Source organism: Takifugu rubripes, chromosome 12, assembly GCF_901000725.2.
Source record: "Takifugu rubripes chromosome 12, fTakRub1.2, whole genome shotgun sequence".
Classification (NCBI taxonomy): domain Eukaryota; kingdom Metazoa; phylum Chordata; class Actinopteri; order Tetraodontiformes; family Tetraodontidae; genus Takifugu; species Takifugu rubripes.
This window is the reverse complement of record NC_042296.1, coordinates 8,495,974-8,514,188: the sequence shown is the minus strand read 5'-3', so window position 1 is coordinate 8,514,188 and position 18,215 is coordinate 8,495,974. Positions and strand designations below refer to the sequence as shown.

At 48.5% G+C, this 18,215-nt stretch overlaps 1 protein-coding gene and 2 long non-coding RNA genes across 11 annotated transcripts; 2 read left to right on the top strand and 1 right to left on the bottom strand.

Moving 5' to 3' along the window:
- The first annotated feature begins 283 nt into the window (after window positions 1-283).
- Window positions 284-2,452, top strand: LOC115251654 (uncharacterized). Of its 2 annotated transcripts, none has more exons than XR_003890170.1 (3): window positions 284-407; window positions 1,518-1,747; window positions 2,318-2,452. It is a non-coding gene; the product is annotated as an uncharacterized lncRNA (long non-coding RNA). The 2 variants fall into 2 exon arrangements; XR_003890169.1 differs by lacking the exon at window positions 284-407 and adding an exon at window positions 1,237-1,283.
- LOC101065822 (toll-like receptor 13) lies at window positions 2,168-9,220 on the bottom strand. 6 transcript variants are annotated; one of them, XM_029844550.1, is made up of 5 exons: window positions 6,220-6,366; window positions 3,081-5,575; window positions 2,674-2,791; window positions 2,303-2,576; window positions 2,168-2,177 (listed from the first exon to the last, which is right to left on the bottom strand). In XM_029844550.1, the coding sequence occupies exons 1-4, from the start codon at window positions 6,255-6,257 to the stop codon at window positions 2,333-2,335; spliced, it is 2,895 nt and encodes a 964-aa protein (XP_029700410.1). In that variant the 5' UTR covers window positions 6,258-6,366; the 3' UTR covers window positions 2,168-2,177; window positions 2,303-2,332. The 6 variants fall into 6 exon arrangements, with proteins under 6 accessions (XP_029700410.1, XP_029700411.1, XP_029700412.1 ...); XM_029844551.1 differs by lacking the exon at window positions 2,168-2,177 and adding an exon at window positions 2,246-2,258 and having other exon boundaries at window positions 3,081-5,482; window positions 6,220-6,357; XM_029844552.1 differs by lacking the exons at window positions 2,168-2,177; window positions 2,303-2,576; window positions 2,674-2,791 and adding exons at window positions 5,680-5,738; window positions 8,819-9,220 and having other exon boundaries at window positions 5,290-5,575; window positions 6,220-8,714.
- Window positions 9,221-11,132: 1,912 nt separating this feature from the next.
- LOC115251650 (uncharacterized) lies at window positions 11,133-18,071 on the top strand. Of its 3 annotated transcripts, XR_003890164.1 has the most exons (5): window positions 11,133-11,447; window positions 11,942-12,075; window positions 13,211-13,281; window positions 13,506-13,715; window positions 14,831-14,920. It is a non-coding gene; the product is annotated as an uncharacterized lncRNA (long non-coding RNA). The 3 variants fall into 3 exon arrangements; XR_003890161.1 differs by lacking the exon at window positions 13,506-13,715 and having other exon boundaries at window positions 11,144-11,447; window positions 14,831-18,071; XR_003890163.1 differs by lacking the exon at window positions 14,831-14,920 and having other exon boundaries at window positions 11,144-11,447; window positions 13,506-13,853.
- Window positions 18,072-18,215: the final 144 nt, after the last annotated feature.

Here is an 18,215-nt window from a genome sequence, read left to right as displayed (position 1 = left end):
GCTACGCCGCTTGTCAAGCAGCTCCTTGATGAGACGCCAAACCAATTACAGCTCGCCATCCGTCCGTCCGTCCGTCCGCTCCACCATTTATTTACATTTCACAATTTCTGGCAGAATAAAAATCTGGACGGAGGGAGGACGAGACAAAGAGATTGTGAAATCAGATACTGTAGTCTGATAGTTCAAGTTCAGGCGGTCCGCCTCCCTCTCGGGCGCCACCATTGGTAACCATGTTCTGAACTGGTTGTTCAAGACCAGGAGCCACCACAGAGAAAGCTGCTTTGGCGCCGCCGGTTTCATCTCTTCTGAACGGGACACGAAGAATAAAGCTTTAAGCTAACTCTTGGAACATCCATCTGGGTTCCCATGGAAACTGCCTGCGAATACCTGCTCACACCGCTCGGCAGGTATCGCTCCTGCTTCACGTAATTGTCACATGACCACAGTTGTCGTGCGTTTCAGGTTTAGAAGGACAGATTCATTCGCCTAGCGTAGCTCGAACAACGCAGCGACATCGGCGTTGACCTTTGACCCGTGAGCCAAAATGGCCACAACTGCTGAAGGAGTCGCGTAGAAAGTGTTTCCAGTTTCTACGTTAGTCCTGCAGAAACCACCAGGGGGCGATGCCGAGTCGCAGCAGTCTGGTTTATAGGCTGTGATGTTAGCTGGTTAGCATGCTAACAGCTGGTTAGGACCCCTTGGACCCCTCGAAGACGTCAGGTAAAGGTGGCCGAGCACACGCACGTCTGCGTTCATAAATAGTGAACAGCACTATTGTGTTGTGATACGTACACAATACACAACCAGACAATAGTGCTGTTTAATATTTAACGCTGTTGCTGTGTTTGTGGTGTGTGTTGGTCTCCATGGTGATGGATGCTATGGACCAGAGCTGGTCAGGAAAGCCCCGCCCAGGAGGAAGTACCAACCAACAGGGACTCTGTTGGACCCTGAAAGGGTCCTGCAGTGGAAACATGGTCCTCTGATTAAAACTGCGTTAGCATTAGCAGTTGATTGACATGGATCCTGGAAGAACACTGAAGTGCATTCTGGGAAATAATCAAAACCTCTTCCTGCTGCAGAGGGTCATGTGACCTTTGTTTGAATCACATTACACAGAAAAAAGAATTTGTTATGATATATGGATGGATGGATGGATGGATGGATGATGGGTGGATGGATGGGTGGATGGATGGATGATGAGGGAGAACAGGTGATGAGGGAGAACAGGTGATGGAGGGAGAACAGGTGATGAGGGAGAACAGGTGATGGAGGGCGAACAGGTGAGGTTATATTTTCTTTCCTGTGCATTTTCAGTTCACTAACATATAAAGTTGGTCTCTTTCAGCAGCTCTAATGAAGCCGTTGGATGAATATTTAGCATAGCATTAGCATGTGTGATGTGAAATCTGCCTGGTGACAGTGAACATAGCTAGTTAGTTAGTTGAGTCCTGACCTGCTTTACTGTGTCTCATTAGCACATCAAAGCTAACTTTACCAACAACCTGTCTTCTCAGGGCTCCTACATTTCCCAGAAGGCCGTGCTCTGAGCCTCCCTGCAAGGTGGAGCTGAACAAGAAAAGAAGAAGAAAGTTTCTCAAGAGCACAAATATGCTAATGATGCTAATTTTGTTTATGCACAACACTTCTGTGAGGGGTCAGAGGTCAGGGGCTTTAGCATGTCTGCTGGTTAATGAGCCTGTTTAATGAGACTGAAAGAGAACCACGCAGAGAGCTCGTTAATAAAGTAAGTTTTATTTCTCTTCGTCTCCACATAGAAAACAGCTAAAAGAAAGAAATTTGTCAAGTTTGAATTAAATGTAGAAATTTAGAAAAAACTACAGATCCGACTACAGGTCACATGACCTAACGACAGTTGTGCTACTTTAACTCTCCCCTCCTCTCCTCTCCTCTCCTCTCCTCTCCTCTCCTCTCCTCTCCTCTCCTCTCCTCTCCTCTCCTCTCCTCTCCCCTCCCCTCCTCTCCTCCTCTCTTGTCCTCTCCTCCCGTCCTCTCCTCTCCTCTCCTCTCCTCTCCTCTCCTCTCCTCTCCTCTCCTCTCCTCTCTCTCCTCCCCTCTCCCCCCCTCCCCTCTCCTCTCCTCCCCTCTCCCCCCCTCCCTCTCCTCTCCTCTCCTCTCCTTTCCTCCTCTCTTGTCCTCTCCTCTCCCCTCCTCTTCTCCCCCTCCCCTCCTCCCCTCCTCTCTTCTCCTCTCCTCTCCTCCCCCTCCCCTCCCCTCCCCTCCCCTCCCCTCCTCTCCTCTCCTCTCCTCCCTTCCCCACTCCCTTCCCCACTCCCTTCACCACTCCGAGTCACAGGTTTCCAGCAGGTTCTCAGGGCTCTGCCGGTCCTGTCAGAGGGTCCACCTGGTCGTGTGGAGCATCTCCAGACTCCAGAGCTCTCTGAACATTCTGCCAGAAGACTCCAGCCTGGTGGCGCCCAGCCTGGGTCCAGCTCAGGTAGGTCTGCCTCTTCAGGAGCTTCCTCATGCGGTGGTATGGGGAGAGCTGGTGGGCTGGGATCTCCTCCAGGAACAGAAGGATCAGAACGTCCTTCTGCTCATCGAAGAGGCGAAAGCTGCAGGAGAGAGACCACACCGACGCTAACGTCAGCCCAGCGGCCGGCACGTCGCTAAAGTCACGTTTGTGGTGGCGGGTGCAGGCGGCGCCCTCACCTGGCCATCTGGATCTCTCTGGAGCACCACTCGCTCTGCAGGTAGCTGCGGCTGATCACGCAGATGGTCTTCCTGCTGTTGTAGATGGCGTCGGTGATGTTCTCCATGATGGGTTTTCCTGCCATGGTGACAAAACCCACATTCAGTGGCGCTTTTTTTTTACAAGCTCCGCCCCCATCAGGGGGGCCGCTGCTGCTTACTCTGGCGTGGAGGGGGACCCAGAAAAACAGATGTGAAAGGGTCCGAGTAAAAATAAACCGCCGAGTTTGTTATCTTCAGCTAATCGTGCCTGCAGGAAGTCAAAGAGGAACAGAGACTTAAGTCTCCATCAGACCTCCGTGAGGTGTCAGCAGCTCAGAACCTTCGCCCAGAATAAAAACATCTTCTTCTTCGGGGTGAGTTCTTACCTGGCTGGAAGTCTCGGTGGTGCAGGCAGAGTTTCCAGCCCTGCTGGTCCTCCAGAGCCGGCAGCATCTCCTCATAAACCCAGAGCTCGTCCTCAACGTTGTAGGAGACGAAGGCATCGTAGGGGAGAGGATTCTGCTGCTTCCTGTTCCTGTTGTCATAGATGAAGGCCAGGAAGAGGTGGAAGGCATAGAGTAGCTGCCACCTCAGGAAGTGGTAGGTAAAGGATGTGAGGAGAGTCAGGACCACCAGGCAGGTGGAGGAGAGGAAGCACAGGAAGTCCACGTCAATCCAGCAGAACTGGACCTCAAAGTCCAGCAGATTGGTCCCCTTCTTGGCCACAGGAAATGAGCAGGAGTACTGGTGGCCGTTAATGACCTGCGTCTGGTTGTTGTCCATCACCCAGAGGATGAACCCGGCGTTCAGACAATCGCAGGTCAGAGGGTTGTTGGTGAGATCCAGGAGGGTGAGAGAAGGAAGGAACTGGAAGAGGGTGTGGTTGATGGAGGTGATGTCGTTGTCACACAGCCTCAGATCCCGGAGCGAGGAGAAGTCCACCTGCAGCAGAAACTCTAAAGAGCTGATCTGCGTCCCGGAGAGGTCCAGACTCTGCAGGTCAGGAATGGGCCTAAACATCTCAGGGTCCAAATCCGACAGATCCGTCTGGGAGATCTTCAGGGACCTGAGGCGGCTGTTGGAGCGGAACGTTTCTGGATCAGGCGCAGAAAGGTAAATGTTGTCGGCGGTGAACTCTTCTAGCTGCGTCATGGAGCTCAACATGCTCAGCGGCACATCCAGGGGGAACCCGTAGTGGAACCCTTGGCAGGCCACGTGGAAGGACCTGAGGGACTTCAGATGGAACAAAGCTTGGGAATATTTCGGAGGAGACCTTGTGTCGCTTATCGTAATGGAGATTGTGAGGTTTTCCAGCTGCTTTAACCCTCGGAAGTCACATTCGTAATCGAGCGGGATGCTGACATGAAGACTCTTCAGTCTGTGTAGACCAACAAAAGCTCCAGGCGTCACTCGGCCCACCTTATCTGAAGACACGTCCAGATGCGTCAACCATCCCAGACTCTGGAAATATCCATCATCGTACAACGACACCGAGTTTCTGCTCAGATCTAAGAGCTGCAGCTTCGCTGGGCCCCGGCTGAAGACACCTTCAATCTTCCACAGAAGGTTGTTGTTCAAATCCAAAATCCTTAACTTGAGCAGGTTCTCAAAGCTGCACTGTTGGAGGGACGTGATCCGATTGGAGTCCAGGTAAAGCTCCACCAGAGCGGAAGTGTTGGAGAACTCTTCACAGCCCACCTCAGTGATCAGGTTGTCACTGAGGTAGAGGACCTGCAGAGAGGAGATGTTCCTGATGTCCTCTGGGACCTTGGTGAGAAGGTTGACCTCCAGGTTCAGGAGCCTCAGTTGTTTCATCAGCCGGAAACTCCCAGGTGGAACCTCCGACACGTCTGAGCAGGACAAGTCCAGCTGGACCAGCTCGGAGCAGAACTCAACCTGTGCACTCAGATTAGGCACTTTGTTATAGTACAGCTCCAGAACCCTGAGCGAGGGGATCCTGCAGACTGTTGCTAGCAGACCTTCGCGGATCCACTCATCGATATAGTTCATCCTGAGATGCTTGAGTGAAGCCATGTTCTGCAGGATCTCCTGGATCTGTCGGGATGAAACTTTCGTATGACTGAAGAAAAGCCGAGTGATGTTCTGCAGTGAAGTTCTGTCAGTTATGTTCCATGTGAAGGCACTCTGAGAAAGGTCTATCATCTCCAGGTGAGGGAAGGTGGCGGCTGAGATGCTGAAAGCTTCAAAGATGCTGTACGACACATCCAGAACCCTCAGGCTGGACGGCTGGTCCAGCAGAAGGTCTTTGCTTTGGAACGAGGTGAACAGATTGCTGCTGATGGTCAGGTTCCTCAGCTTTGGTAAGATGAGCAACGGTCGGATGTCCGCCATCTCCTTCAGCCTGTTCGCATCCAGAACCACCGTCTGCAAGCTTGGCAGGTCCTTGAAGGTGGAGGGATGGATGAACGTGATGATGTTGCTCGACAGATCAAGATGGGTGAGGTTGGAGAGGCCCTGAAACAGCTGAGCTGTTAGCTCGCTTAGCTTATTTTTTGACAACCGCAGCTTCATCAGAGACCTCATGTGGAGGAAGGATCCATCGTCAATGTGGGCGATTTCGTTTGATTGCAGGTCCAGAAACTTCACTTTGGTCAGATGTTCAACATCGTTCCTCTTCACCTGAGTCAGAAGGTTGTAGGAGAGTTTTACTGTGGTGGCGTCACGGGGAACATCGTCGGGAACAGTCAAGAGTTCACGGCTAGCACAATCCACGAAAACTTCAGCGGAAGCGCCACCGGCGTGGACGGTGCAGTTCTTCAGAGAGAAACTGATGGAGGAGCGGAGATGGAGCAGAAGACAGAGAAGAACAGGAGGAGACCAAGTCAACATGTTGGTGTTTACCACAACGAGGCTTTCCCACCTGCAGGGACGGCAAATCGTGACACAACTTCAGCTCAATTATTCATATTTTCATTCACATTTTCAGTCAATTTACGTCATGTGGAAGAAGAAAGATGCACCGACCTGAAGGCTCCTCTCAGCAGTCGCAGGAGCTACTGAGCTGAAGTGGGACTGATGTGGAACTAAAACCAGCACAGATATTCAAATATCACACATCGCTTCTCAGATCCGTGTGTGTGCGTGTGTGTGCACTTTATATTTAGCCCCGTGCTAAGTTAACTATGTGTGTGTGGTGTCTCCGATGTGGCATTTTTTCCTCAACAAACAACTGTATACGCGCGATCATGATGACGTCACCACTCACGCCTAACCAACATTGACACCTAGTGGACATAAATCAGAATGCAGCCATATAATGAACCTTTTTTGTGTTATTTTCAGGTTTTTTATTTATTTTTATTTTTTTAAAGGTTTCTTATCTCCTTCCTAACTTTGAATTTTGGTTTTAGTTTTGCTGACCAACTTCTTTGTAGATGTGACAGGGTCCGAGTAAAAATAAACCGCCGAGTTTGTTATCTTCAGCTAATCGTGCCTGGCAGGAAGTCAAAGAGGAACAGAGACTTAAGTCTCCATCAGATCTTCTTCTTCGGGGTGAGTTCTTACCTGGCTGGAAGTCTCGGTGGTGCAGGCAGAGTTTCCATCCCTGCTGGTCCTCCAGAGCCGGCAGCATCTCCTCATAAACCCAGAGCTTGTCCTCAACGTTGTAGGAGACGAAGGCATCGTAGGGGGGAGGATTCTGCTGCTTCCTGTTCCTGTTGTCATAGATGAAGGCCAGGAAGAGGTGGAAGGCATAGAGCAGCTGCCACCTCAGGAAGTGGTAGGTAAAGGATGTGAGGAGAGTCAGGACCACCAGGCAGGTGGAGGAGAGGAAGCACAGGAAGTCCACGTCAATCCAGCAGAACTGGACCTCAAAGTCCAGCAGATTGGTCCCCTTCTTGGCCACAGGAAATGAGCAGGAGTACTGGTGGCCGTTAATGACCTGCGTCTGGTTGTTGTCCATCACCCAGAGGATGAACCCGGCGTTCAGACAATCGCAGGTCAGAGGGTTGTTGGTGAGATCCAGGAGGGTGAGAGAAGGAAGGAACTGGAAGAGGGTGTGGTTGATGGAGGTGATGTCGTTGTCACACAGCCTCAGATCCCGGAGCGAGGAGAAGTCCACCTGCAGCAGAAACTCTAAAGAGCTGATCTGCGTCCCGGAGAGGTCCAGACTCTGCAGGTCAGGAATGGGCCTAAACATCTCAGGGTCCAAATCCGACAGATCCGTCTGGGAGATCTTCAGGGACCTGAGGCGGCTGTTGGAGCGGAACGTTTCTGGATCAGGCGCAGAAAGGTAAATGTTGTCGGCGGTGAACTCTTCTAGCTGCGTCATGGAGCTCAACATGCTCAGCGGCACATCCAGGGGGAACCCGTAGTGGAACCCTTGGCAGGCCACGTGGAAGGACCTGAGGGACTTCAGATGGAACAAAGCTTGGGAATATTTCGGAGGAGACCTTGTGTCGCTTATCATCATGGAGATTGTCAGGTTTTCCAGCTGCTTTAACCCTCGGAAGTCACATTCGTAATCGAGCGGGATGCTGACATGAAGACTCTTCAGTCTGTGTAGACCAACAAAAGCTTCAGACGTCACTCGGCCCACCTTATCTGAAGACACGTCCAGATGCGTCAACCATCCCAGACTCTGGAAATATCCATCATCGTACACCGACACCGAGTTTCTGCTCAGATCTAAGAGCTGCAGCTTCGCTGGGCCCCGGCTGAAGACGCCTTCAATCTTCCACAGAAAGTTGTTGTTCAAATCCAAAATCCTTAACTTGAGCAGGTTCTCAAAGCTGCACTGTTGGAGGGACGTGATCCGATTGGAGTCCAGGTAAAGCTCCACCAGAGCGGAAGTGTTGGAGAACTCTTCACAGCCCACCTCAGTGATCAGGTTGTCACTGAGGTAGAGGACCTGCAGAGAGGAGATGTTCCTGATGTCCTCTGGGACCTTGGTGAGAAGGTTGACCTCCAGGTTCAGGAGCCTCAGTTGTTTCATCAGCCGGAAACTCCCAGGTGGAACCTCCGACACGTCTGAGCAGGACAAGTCCAGCTGGACCAGCTCGGAGCAGAACTCAACCTGTGCACTCAGATTAGGCACTTTGTTTAAGTACAGCTCCAGAACCCTGAGCGAGGGGATCCTGCAGACTGTTGCTAGCAGACCTTCGCGGATCCACTCATCTATATAGTTCATCCTGAGATGCTTGAGTGAGGCCATGTTCTGCAGGATCTCCTGGATCTGTCGGGATGAAACTTTCGTATGACTGAAGAAAAGCTGAGTGATGTTCTGCAGTGAAGTTCTGTCAGTTATGTTCCATGTGAAGGCACTCTGAGAAAGGTCTATCATCTCCAGGTGAGGGAAGGTGGCGGCTGAGATGCTGAAAGCTTCAAAGATGCTGTACGACACATCCAGAACCCTCAGGCTGGACGGCTGGTCCAGCAGAAGGTCTTTGCTTTGGAACGAGGTGAACAGATTTCTGCTGATGGTCAGGTTCCTCAGCTTTGGTAAGATGAGCAACGGTTGGATGTCCGCCATCTCCTTCAGCCTGTTCGCATCCAGAACCACCGTCTGCAAGCTTGGCAGGTCCTTGAAGGTGGAGGGATGGATGAACGTGATGATGTTGCTCGACAGATCAAGATGGGTGAGGTTGGAGAGGCCCTGAAACAGCTGAGCTGTTAGCTCGCTTAGCTTATTTTTTGACAACCGCAGCTTCGTCAGAGACCTCATGTGGAGGAAGGATCCATCGTCAATGTGGGCGATTTCGTTTGATTGCAGGTCCAGAAACTTCACTTTGGTCAGATGTTCAACATCGTTCCTCTTCACCCGAGTCAGAAGGTTGTAGGAGAGTTTTACTGTGGTGGCGTCACGGGGAACATCGTCGGGAACAGTCAAGAGTTCACGGCTAGCACAATCCACGAAAACTTCAGCGGAAGCGCCACCGGCGTGGACGGTGCAGTTCTTCAGAGAGAAACTGATGGAGGAGCGGAGATGGAGCAGAAGACAGAGAAGAACAGGAGGAGACCAAGTCAACATGTTGGTGTTTACCACAACGAGGCTTTCCCACCTGCAGGGACGGCAAATCGTGACACAACTTCAGCTCAATTATTCATATTTTCATTCACATTTTCAGTCAATTTACGTCATGTGGAAGAAGAAAGATGCACCGACCTGAAGGCTCCTCTCAGCAGTCGCAGGAGCTACTGAGCTGAAGTGGGACTGATGTGGAACTAAAACCAGTAGAGATATTCAAATATCACACATCGCTTCTCAGATCCGTGTGTGTGCGTGTGTGTGCACTTTATATTTAGCCCCGTGCTAAGTTAACTATGTGTGTGTGGTGTCTCCGATGTGGCATTTTTTCCTCAACAAACAACTGTATACGCGCGATCATGATGACGTCACCACTCACGCCTAACCAACATTGACACCTAGTGGACATAAATCAGAATGCAGCCATATAATGAACCTTTTTTGTGTTATTTTCAGGTTTTTTATTTATTTTTATTTTTTTAAAGGTTTCTTATCTCCTTCCTAACTTTGAATTTTGGTTTTAGTTTTGCTGACCAACTTCTTTGTAAAATTTAATTTGAAATACCTCCAATCGTTCGTGATCAAATTTAGTAGGTAGTAGTTGTTGTACTGGTATGTTAAAAACTTTTAAATATAGTTTAAAGTGTGACAAATGTTTCGACGGAATGTAAAAGTATGTTCTCAGTCAGCAGGGGGGGCCCTCGGCCTAAATACAATCCAGCCATGGGGGGGGCTGCAAAGATATCTCATCTCATCTCCTCTTGTCTCATCTTCTCATCTTATCCAAACACAATGCTCCCTATAAACTGTGATTAATGCTGCTTCTTCCCCCCATTTGCGGGTCCAATGGTTTGAAACTCTGCCTCTGCCTTGTGCAATACTGTGTGTCTGAATTAGCCAATTAGGGGCTTCTCCTAACATGGCACCCCCCCTGCTGCCTAATGCGAGGAGGGTACCTGCTGCAACCCCTTGGTTAAAGTCACCCACGAGGTGAAGCTGGCTGAAGAGAGGGGGCAGCTCCAGTTGATAACCACCATGCACTGGAGAGGTGGAGCACAGATTAAATCTGTCAGCAAAATTCCAGGTAAATAACTGAAAAAGCCAAAAGATTGGGTGCATCTTTACAGCAGACACCTGGGGGGGGGGGGGGTTCACTACTAGAACACAAGACCCAGGAGGAGGCACGAGCGCAGGACTGTGATCAAGAAGTTTGTCAAGCGCTAAAAACTCTATCAATGAGAAGATAGAGGAGCGGATCCAGGTAACTCCTGATGAGAATGACCTTTAAACCGGGTTTTTCTACAGAGATTGTGACTGTAGGCATGAAACTAACAAAGGTTCCTCTCCCCCTCCCAGAACACCCTCAACAACAGACAGAGGTCATCAGACGGGTTTGTGAGGGCCTTGATCAGAGCAGTCTGCCAGTCAGTCATTGTTGACTGTAAGTGTTCTATGAAGTCATATAGAGGCAGAAAACTCAGCCTGTTTCTGTCCAAAAACATGATCATTAGTTTTACTCCACATAGACGTCTGGTTTACATGATGTGAGCACAAAACCAGTCTGGGACACTTTATGGTCCATGATTAGATGTGTTCAGCTTCTTTACAGTGGTGTGAAGAGAGTGTTTGTGTTGTCAGGTGGGGTTAAAACGCTGAGAACCTACGAGCTGCTGCAGAGAGCGAGCCTCTTAAAGAAGTACATCACTGCTGGTGTGTGTCCGTGTAGGTCTGCTGCAGATGTTTTTTGATGTGCTGTTGGATGAAGAAGTCATCCAGGACGAGACCTTCTTTAAGTGGAGGGCGTCCACAGTTAATGTGACATCTGTGAGCAACTTCTTCTCCTGGCTCCAAGAGGCGAACAGACGGATAAAGTTTTTAATCTGTATTATTTCATTGTCAGTAATATCATCTGTCTGAATAAAATCCAATTTATTTCCAAATACAAGTGCTTGAGTATCATTTATGTTTTAGTGAAGTTGGGTAATAAAGTCCCGACTGGCACCATTTATCCTGATGTGATCATCATGTTTGACTCTCTAAAGGAGTTTTGGTTTATTGAGGTTGAATGTTCAAGACAGTTCTAAACATTTACAGTAAAACTACCTAAAGAGCACAATCTCTAACAAGTATTAATGGTTTATACTGGTTAATGATAAAATAAAGTGCTATATAAAGTAAAATAGATTCTGATATTTTGAGCGTGTTTCTTATATTTGTTCTTTTAGTGATACTAAAACATTACACTCAAGCTTGATATAATGGGATGGAAGTGGGGGGGCGGGTCAATTTATTCACTTGATCATACATAATATTAGAAATGTAAACTCAAAACATGTAAAAACAGTGTTTGTGTATAATAATCCATACAATTACAAGTGTATGTGTGTTACCTTATAAGCACCAAATGTAAACAAAGTGCTTCCAGTTCTTACTCAGCCCCCACCCCTCCCCCTCCCCCTCCATCACGTCCATCTGCCAATGAGCTCAGGTCCATCGCTATAGCAACTGGTTGCCATGGGAGACGAGGCACAGCCAGAGCCAGCATCATCCTCCACACAGATAGGAGAGGAGGTGCGGCGGCAAACTGAGCAGAAGACACGGAGACGTCCAATCAGACGCTCCACTGCAGCCTCGGCACGGCGACAACTTGTTCCACCAGGAAAGTGTCAGAGTTCCAGGGCTGGAGCCGCCGTCGCCGCCATCACCGCCGCCATCACCGCCGCCATCACCGCCGCCATCACCATCATCGCCTCCATCGCATTATACGGTCGGTCAGGCTCAACTTTGCTGTTTCCACTGGCCCGGAGGATTGTGTGTTCAGTGTGTTCAGTGTGTTCAGTGTGTTCAGTGTGTGGGTGAGCATGCGGGTGTGTCTGTGCGTGCGCAGGTTACCGACCAACTGTTGTCGTGACCTTTGACTTCATCAGCTGCTCCAGCAGCTGATTGATCTGGATTCTTTGAGTCATCAGTTGGTGTGAGATGGTGCTGATTAACGATGATTTTTATTAGGGGTATGGAGAGGTATGTGAAACCAGCATGTGTGTGTGGGTGTGTGTGTGGGGGGGTGTATGTGGGGGTATGTGTGTGTGCGTGTGTGTGTGTGGGGGTGTATGTGGGGGGGTGTGTGTGGGTGTGTGTATGTGTGGGTGTGTGTGTGTCTGCACTCCTGCCTCTCAAGACTCCTTTATATTTAGCTCCATGCTAAGTTAACCTGAACTGAGCCAGTGAAATGTGTCATTTTCCTCCTCTTTACTTTTTCAGACGGATCAAATCTCGACTTTTCATCACGACTAAAAATAGAACAAACAACCAAACAAAGTGAGAACGATGATGGAGGGATGTGAAGTTACTGCTCCTATTTCTTCAAACGGAGAGTGATAAAAGGGGAAGCAGAGGTACAGAAATAACGAACAAAACTAAAAATAAAAGCATCTAACAGTCTTTAGGGTGCTCGTGGTCACTTTAGAAGCAAACATCTAAACAGTGGGTCTTGGATCATCTCAGCACTGCCCATGTTCACCAGTAACAACCTTTGATGCTGCTTTGATACAACGTTTTAGCAGTTAACAGATGATTTGTTTGTTAATTTAATCATTTCCTGTCTCCACCAACTCAAAGTGTTCCACAAGTGTGTAAAATTAATTAACGGTTGTTAGAACAGTAGAGCAGAGTGAGACTTTAAAATGACTGCAGAGATTAAGGAGTGCCGACTAGCATTAGCCTCTTAGCATTCTAAATAAAGCAGTACCAATTTAACTTTGTGTGTGTGAGTAATTGTAACTAATGATGGGTGAAGGAGAGAACAGCACCATCATCTGTTATCATGGTTTTAAAGGTCAACCTGGACGTTCAGTTCTAGCATTAGCATTTTAGACGCTGCTACAGAAGAATTCAGACAGGAAGTGATGTAAAAACCTTTGACTGCTTTACCTAAAACCTCATCTATACATTTCCGTGGAAACGCGGCAAAACTAAGAGAGTTGAGAGTTGTAAGTAGCTGCTTCTTGTTCGTTGGTGGTTAAACTGGAGTGAGAGTCTTTATTTATTGAGGAGCTGTCAGGCGCAGCCTCGTTAGCCAAGTGTTGTCATCACAGATCACTGTCACTGGTGTGTGTGTGTGACAGTGTGTGTGTGTGTGTGTGTGTGTGTCTGAGAACACACAGTTCAATCCCGTATGATAACACATACAAGTTTAGAGTGGATAAAGACAACCAAGTGAGCAATAATTCTGGGGAACAATTTGGAAAAAAAATCCTGTTGCCTTAGATTTTATGCAGATTCAAACTCACATGCTGAACCCAAAAGTCGGTCAGTCGGCTTTTTTCTCCTCCGCTGTAGTCAGACCTGCCAGCTTTGACCTATAGGGGATCCTAGAGGTCAAAAACTTGATGTGTTAGAGAAAAACTGAGATCAGTTTTGGATTCAGCACCCAAAAATGAGTTAAAAATAGCTGTCAGACCTAACTTAACAAAAATTGTGTAACCCTCTGCTATCGATTCATAGCAGACTCTCTCTCTCTCTCCCACACAGACAGTTGTGCTCTCTCGCCCACTCACGCTTGGGTGAAGCTCCGCCCCCTTCAGCAGCTTCTTCTGGGCCAGGTGAGTCAGGTGTCCTGTGCCACAGCCGTGATACCGCCCCCCCTGGCAAAGGTGGATTTTTGAATATCTCCACACACTGACTAGCCTCTGCTGAGTAAACTGCCGTCTGTGTCCGGTGTGGACATGATCCAAACGCATGCCGTGGTTGCTATGGTTACATTCCCTCAGCTGTTGTTTTTAGCAACACAAAGCAAATGATCAAATCTTCTTTATCTGACCAATAGGGGGAAACACAGTAAAACCTGAGCGGACCTTAACTGAATAATCACTGGAAAAGAGTCAAAAACATCGACATCCTTCGCAACCACACCTGAAACTGCCAAAAACTGCCCAGTGACCCTGAACCTGAATCAGTCCTGATCAAAGACGGCCGCCAGGTTTCAAGTTTGGGTCCAGCTTCAGATCAGCTGAGTGATTTTTTTAATCACTTTCAGGTGTGATTGTTTCTACTGAGGCTTCCCTTTCACCTGCACTTCTCCCCTCCCCTGACTGGCTCTTCCTCTTTGGTTGGTCCTCCCCTCCCCTGATTGGCTCCTCCTCTTTGGTTGGTCCTCCCCTCCCCTGATTGGCTCCTCCTCTTTGGTTGGTCCTCCCCTCCCCTGATTGGCTCCTCCTCTTTGGTTGGCCCTCCCCTCCCCTGATTGGCTCCTCCTCTTTGGTTGGCCCTCCCCTCCCCTGATTGGCTCCTCCTCTTTAATTGTTCCTCCCCTCCCCTGATTGGCTCCTCCTCTTTGGTTGGTCCTCCCCTCCCCTGATTGGCTCCTCCTCTTTAATTGTTCCTCCCCTCCCCTGATTGGCTCCTCCTCTTTAATTGTTCCTCCCCTCCCCTGATTGGCTCCTCCTCTTTGGTTGGTCCTCCCCTCCCCTGATTGGCTCCTCCTCTTTGGTTGGTCCTCCCCTCCCCTGGTTGGCTCCTCCTCTTTGGTTGGTCCTCCCCTCCCCTGATTGGCTCCTCCTCTTTGGTTGGTCCTCCCCTCCCCTGATTGGCTCCTCCTCTTTGGTTGGCCCTCCCCTCCCCTGATTGGCTCCTCCTCTTTAATTGTTCCTCCCCTCCCCTGATTGGCTCCTCCTCTTTGGTTGGTCCTCCCCTCCCCTGATTGGCTCCTCCTCTTTGGTTGGTCCTCCCCTCCCCTGATTGGCTCCTCCTCTATGAATGTTCCTCCCCTCCCCTGATTGGCTCCTCCTCTTTGATTGGTCCTCCCCTCCCCATGATTGGCTCCTCCTCTATGAATGTTCCTCCCCTCCCTTGATTGGCTCCTCCTCTATGAATGTTCCTCCCCTCCCTTGATTGGCTCCTCCTCTATGAATGTTCCTCCCCCCCCCCCGATTGTCCCTTTCCTTTTCCAGAAGACTTCTTAGTTTATTTATCCCTGCGTAAGGAACCTGTTCACAGTGGCTACACAGAAGCTTCATAAGGCCTTAGCAGTTTTGTTACTTTTACTCTGCAATAGTTGGGTTTGATTTTGACTTCCTGTTTAGCATTGATCCACTCTTCCTGAATGTCATTTATCAGAACTATTGACCCCTGAAGGCTCCTCCTCTTCTCCAGCTCTGCAGGCTCCTGCTCTGTTCTCTCGTTGGCCAGACGTCCCTCTAATCTGTCACCGTGTGTCCTGATATGGCAGACGACATCTACAGCAGCACCATCTCTGCGTCTGAACTGGACTTCTCCTCTTCCTCCTCCTCCTCTTCCTCAGCGACTGCCTCCTTCCTCACTCTGGAGCAGAGGGCAGCGTTTGTCTTCCTCCTTATACTCTTCATCTTCCTGGGCCTCCTGATCGTGCGCTGCTTCCGGATCCTGCTGGACCCGTACCGCAGCATGCCCTCGTCCACCTGGACCGACTACATGGAGAAAGACACCTTTGACTACCGGATTTCCTGACAGGCAGCCTGAGAGGCAACAACCCCGACAACTAAATGCTTAAGCTGAGGCCAAGTCACACTGAAGCAGAGGTTCCTCCAGCCGTGTCCACATGTCAGCGATTAGAGAGGATGATGGGAAATTAGAAACAAAACTAGGCCAGCTGTCTTGATGAGAATCCAACAACAAAATCCAGCCCATAAACATCCTGATGAGGGGATAAGGTTGATAAAAGTTAGCTGGCAGCTGCCATGAAGGCAAACAGAGGCATTAGCTTGGTGTCTCTTCAGCCAAATACAACAAAGACAATGTTGTTTGATGTGAGGGACAAAACCCTTTTAGTGAGAAAGTTAGAGTTTTCTCTGCTGTCAGTCTGACAGACGCTTCAGTGGCCTGGCAGGCAGAGATCAGGGCACACAGACACTCAGACTCCCTGAGTTTGGTCTGACAGATAGCTGCCTGCCAGGAAACATGTTGGAGTTGTTGTCTCTCATGTGAGAAGAACATTATTGGATTTTCTTTCTAATTTTTTTTTTTTTTTTTAAATAATTTTTGGTTTGATTTTGAGAGTCCAAAACTCAGAATGGTTCAGCAGTACGACTCCACCCCTGAAACCTGGAACATAATGATTATTCTGGGCTTTGCTGATTATTTAGTTTTGAAACATGACAGAAGTATAGCGAGTTATTTTTGCCCACAGTAGAGACTCTCGGGTGATCTGCAGATGCTCCACCTTCATTAGATCACCTCACAGGAATTCTGAACCTGCACAGTTGAGAATGGTTACTTCCTGGGTCAGTTCCAGGCAGGCCTGGAGGCCTGAGAAGACCACCTCCCTGCTTCCCCTGAGGAGTCAAATCTTCACCTGAGAGAGAAAAAGAGCAGAATTTGTTTTTCTCTCTGCACCAAGAAACTAAACTAATTACTAACATCTGTCATTGTAAATTAACATTTACCGATCAAATGAGTACCTGCACCTCTGTCTCATTTAGCTGTAAAATGATTTTTCCCACAGGACTTGAACACATCTCTACAGTCATCCACAATGTCCGCTGTCACACACGGCTTTTATGGACACAGGTAAACCACTAATATCAGGCGACTGCATCCATTCCCTCAGCCAATAACTGGAATCTTTCCTTCTTCAGTCATTGTGTTGAAACACATTGGAAAACATTGGAAAGCCACAAAGACGCTAGTGGTAGCATTGTCTTTATACCCTCGAGTTTACAGATTCTCTCCCAAGGTGAAGAAACTCAACGATTTTCTAGGGTCGTCTGAACAGACTCACAAGTTAACCAGCAATCCTGGTGTAGCGTTCCAACCACTGCGGACCGGGACCGACAAAAATAAAAAGCTCTTTTGCAGTGGGAGTGAATGCCAGCTAGACACATTTACACCAACTAAATAGCTGACCCCCCCCCCACCACCACCCACCCGTCTCTCTCACTCACACTTGTCTACGTCTACTTTCACATATCACTCTCCCAGCCGAGCACCCTAACGTCTCCCTCTCCAAAAGCAGTCATTTCCTGCCTTTAAGCTCCGCCCCTCCTCCATCACCTTCGCTACTCCTTACAGGTAAAACTTGATATCTTTACCTTCCCCATCCTGTGGCGGCGGCGCCACTGCTGAGTTTCACCCTTTAATGGCGTGGGGGACCTGTGAGTTGAAGCCACAGATCTTCACGAGCTGCGGCTGAAGGTGGGAAACAAATATCAAGTAGAAGGAAATATCAGGAGTTGTCACAAAAGATCAAAGAAATCTTCCCAGGAGAGCGACAGATGGATTTTCCTGCTGAATAATCCAAAAGTCTGACTTTAATTGGAGTCATCACAATCCTGTTTCGATGTGAACCTTCTGCAGGTGCTTTTTTTTTCTGTGGAAACAACGTAAATTCATGTTGTTTGAAAAGACGACTGAACCGAACTGATGAAAAACCTTCAAAGGAAATTTAGAGGGCCAGACTTAAACTAAGGTTTTCTAATGTTTAGTTTACATATGTTTCTGACTGAAGAGTTCCTGCTGATCCAAACGTTCTCTCCATTGTCCACCTCTATGGGGGCCCCATCCGGTGTTCCCAACAAAGACTCTCCTGACATCAATCTGGTCAATAAATGATAAAAGCGTCACATGTTGAGCATGTGATGATTTACTCTCATCCCACACGGTCTCTCTCTGTTACCTTGGTGTCGTCCAGGCAGCAGCAGTGATGAGGAACTCTGGTTCCTGGTACTGCAGCAGTACCTGGTCAGTCAACAGAGCTGATGAGCGGAGTCCACCGCCTCCACATGAAGGTTGCCTCAGTTGCTTCAGCTCAGTCAACACTGAGCAACATGTGTTCACTCCGTCGTTCTGTTGCTGAGATGTTTAAATGTAGAAATGATTGGCGCCGGATCTCCTTCATTATCTTCTGTTGTCATCTCAGTCTGACCTTGATGACCTGTAGCTTCTCAGCAGCTTCCTCCCAAAACTCTCCAGTAAGTTTCCAATGAACAACAAAAAAGTCATGAATGTGAATGTTGCCCCTCTTGCTCTGTCCATCTTACATGAAAAGGTTGTTTGAATAAAACAAAGTAAACTTTGACCTTGACTCTCTGAACATCTTTATTTGGTAAAACTCTGCCACCTCAGTGGCTCACCATCACCACTGGGTTTACCTGTTATTTAATAGGCAATGACACGTTTGCTACAGTTGCTGACCAAGTTGCCACAGTTTCATGACTCTGTACACTGGTTAGGCTTGCATAGCTTAGCTTAGCTTTGCTTAGCACCAATCACAAAGTCTATCAATATACAGGGATGAATACAGCTGATTGATACATCACCTCTGTATGAATCTGTGGATGTAGCTAAATTATTAGTCTGTGGCCTGATTTCCACCTGTTAGCATTAGCGAGCACTCGCACCTTTTCTTTCTCATTTGAAAATCTGCTTTGTTTTTCCAGGTGCTGCTTTCCTGAGAAATAATGAGCAGAGAATCACCTGACCGATTTACAAGAAACGATCTTTCATTTTTAATGAATTGGTGTCATGTACAAACTAGAACCACTGTACTGCAGAACGGATCCAT

Coding starts and splice junctions, on each gene's coding strand:
- LOC101065822 (XM_029844550.1), bottom strand. CDS start 6,257: ATGGAAACTCTGCCTGCACCACCGAGACTTCCAGCCAG. Junction 5,576..6,219: donor CCACCGAGACTTCCAGCCAG/GTAAGAACTCAC, acceptor CCGTCCCTGCAG/GTGGGAAAGCCTCGTTGTGG. Junction 2,792..3,080: donor CCACCGAGACTTCCAGCCAG/GTAAGAACTCAC, acceptor TCACCATGGCAG/GAAAACCCATCATGGAGAAC.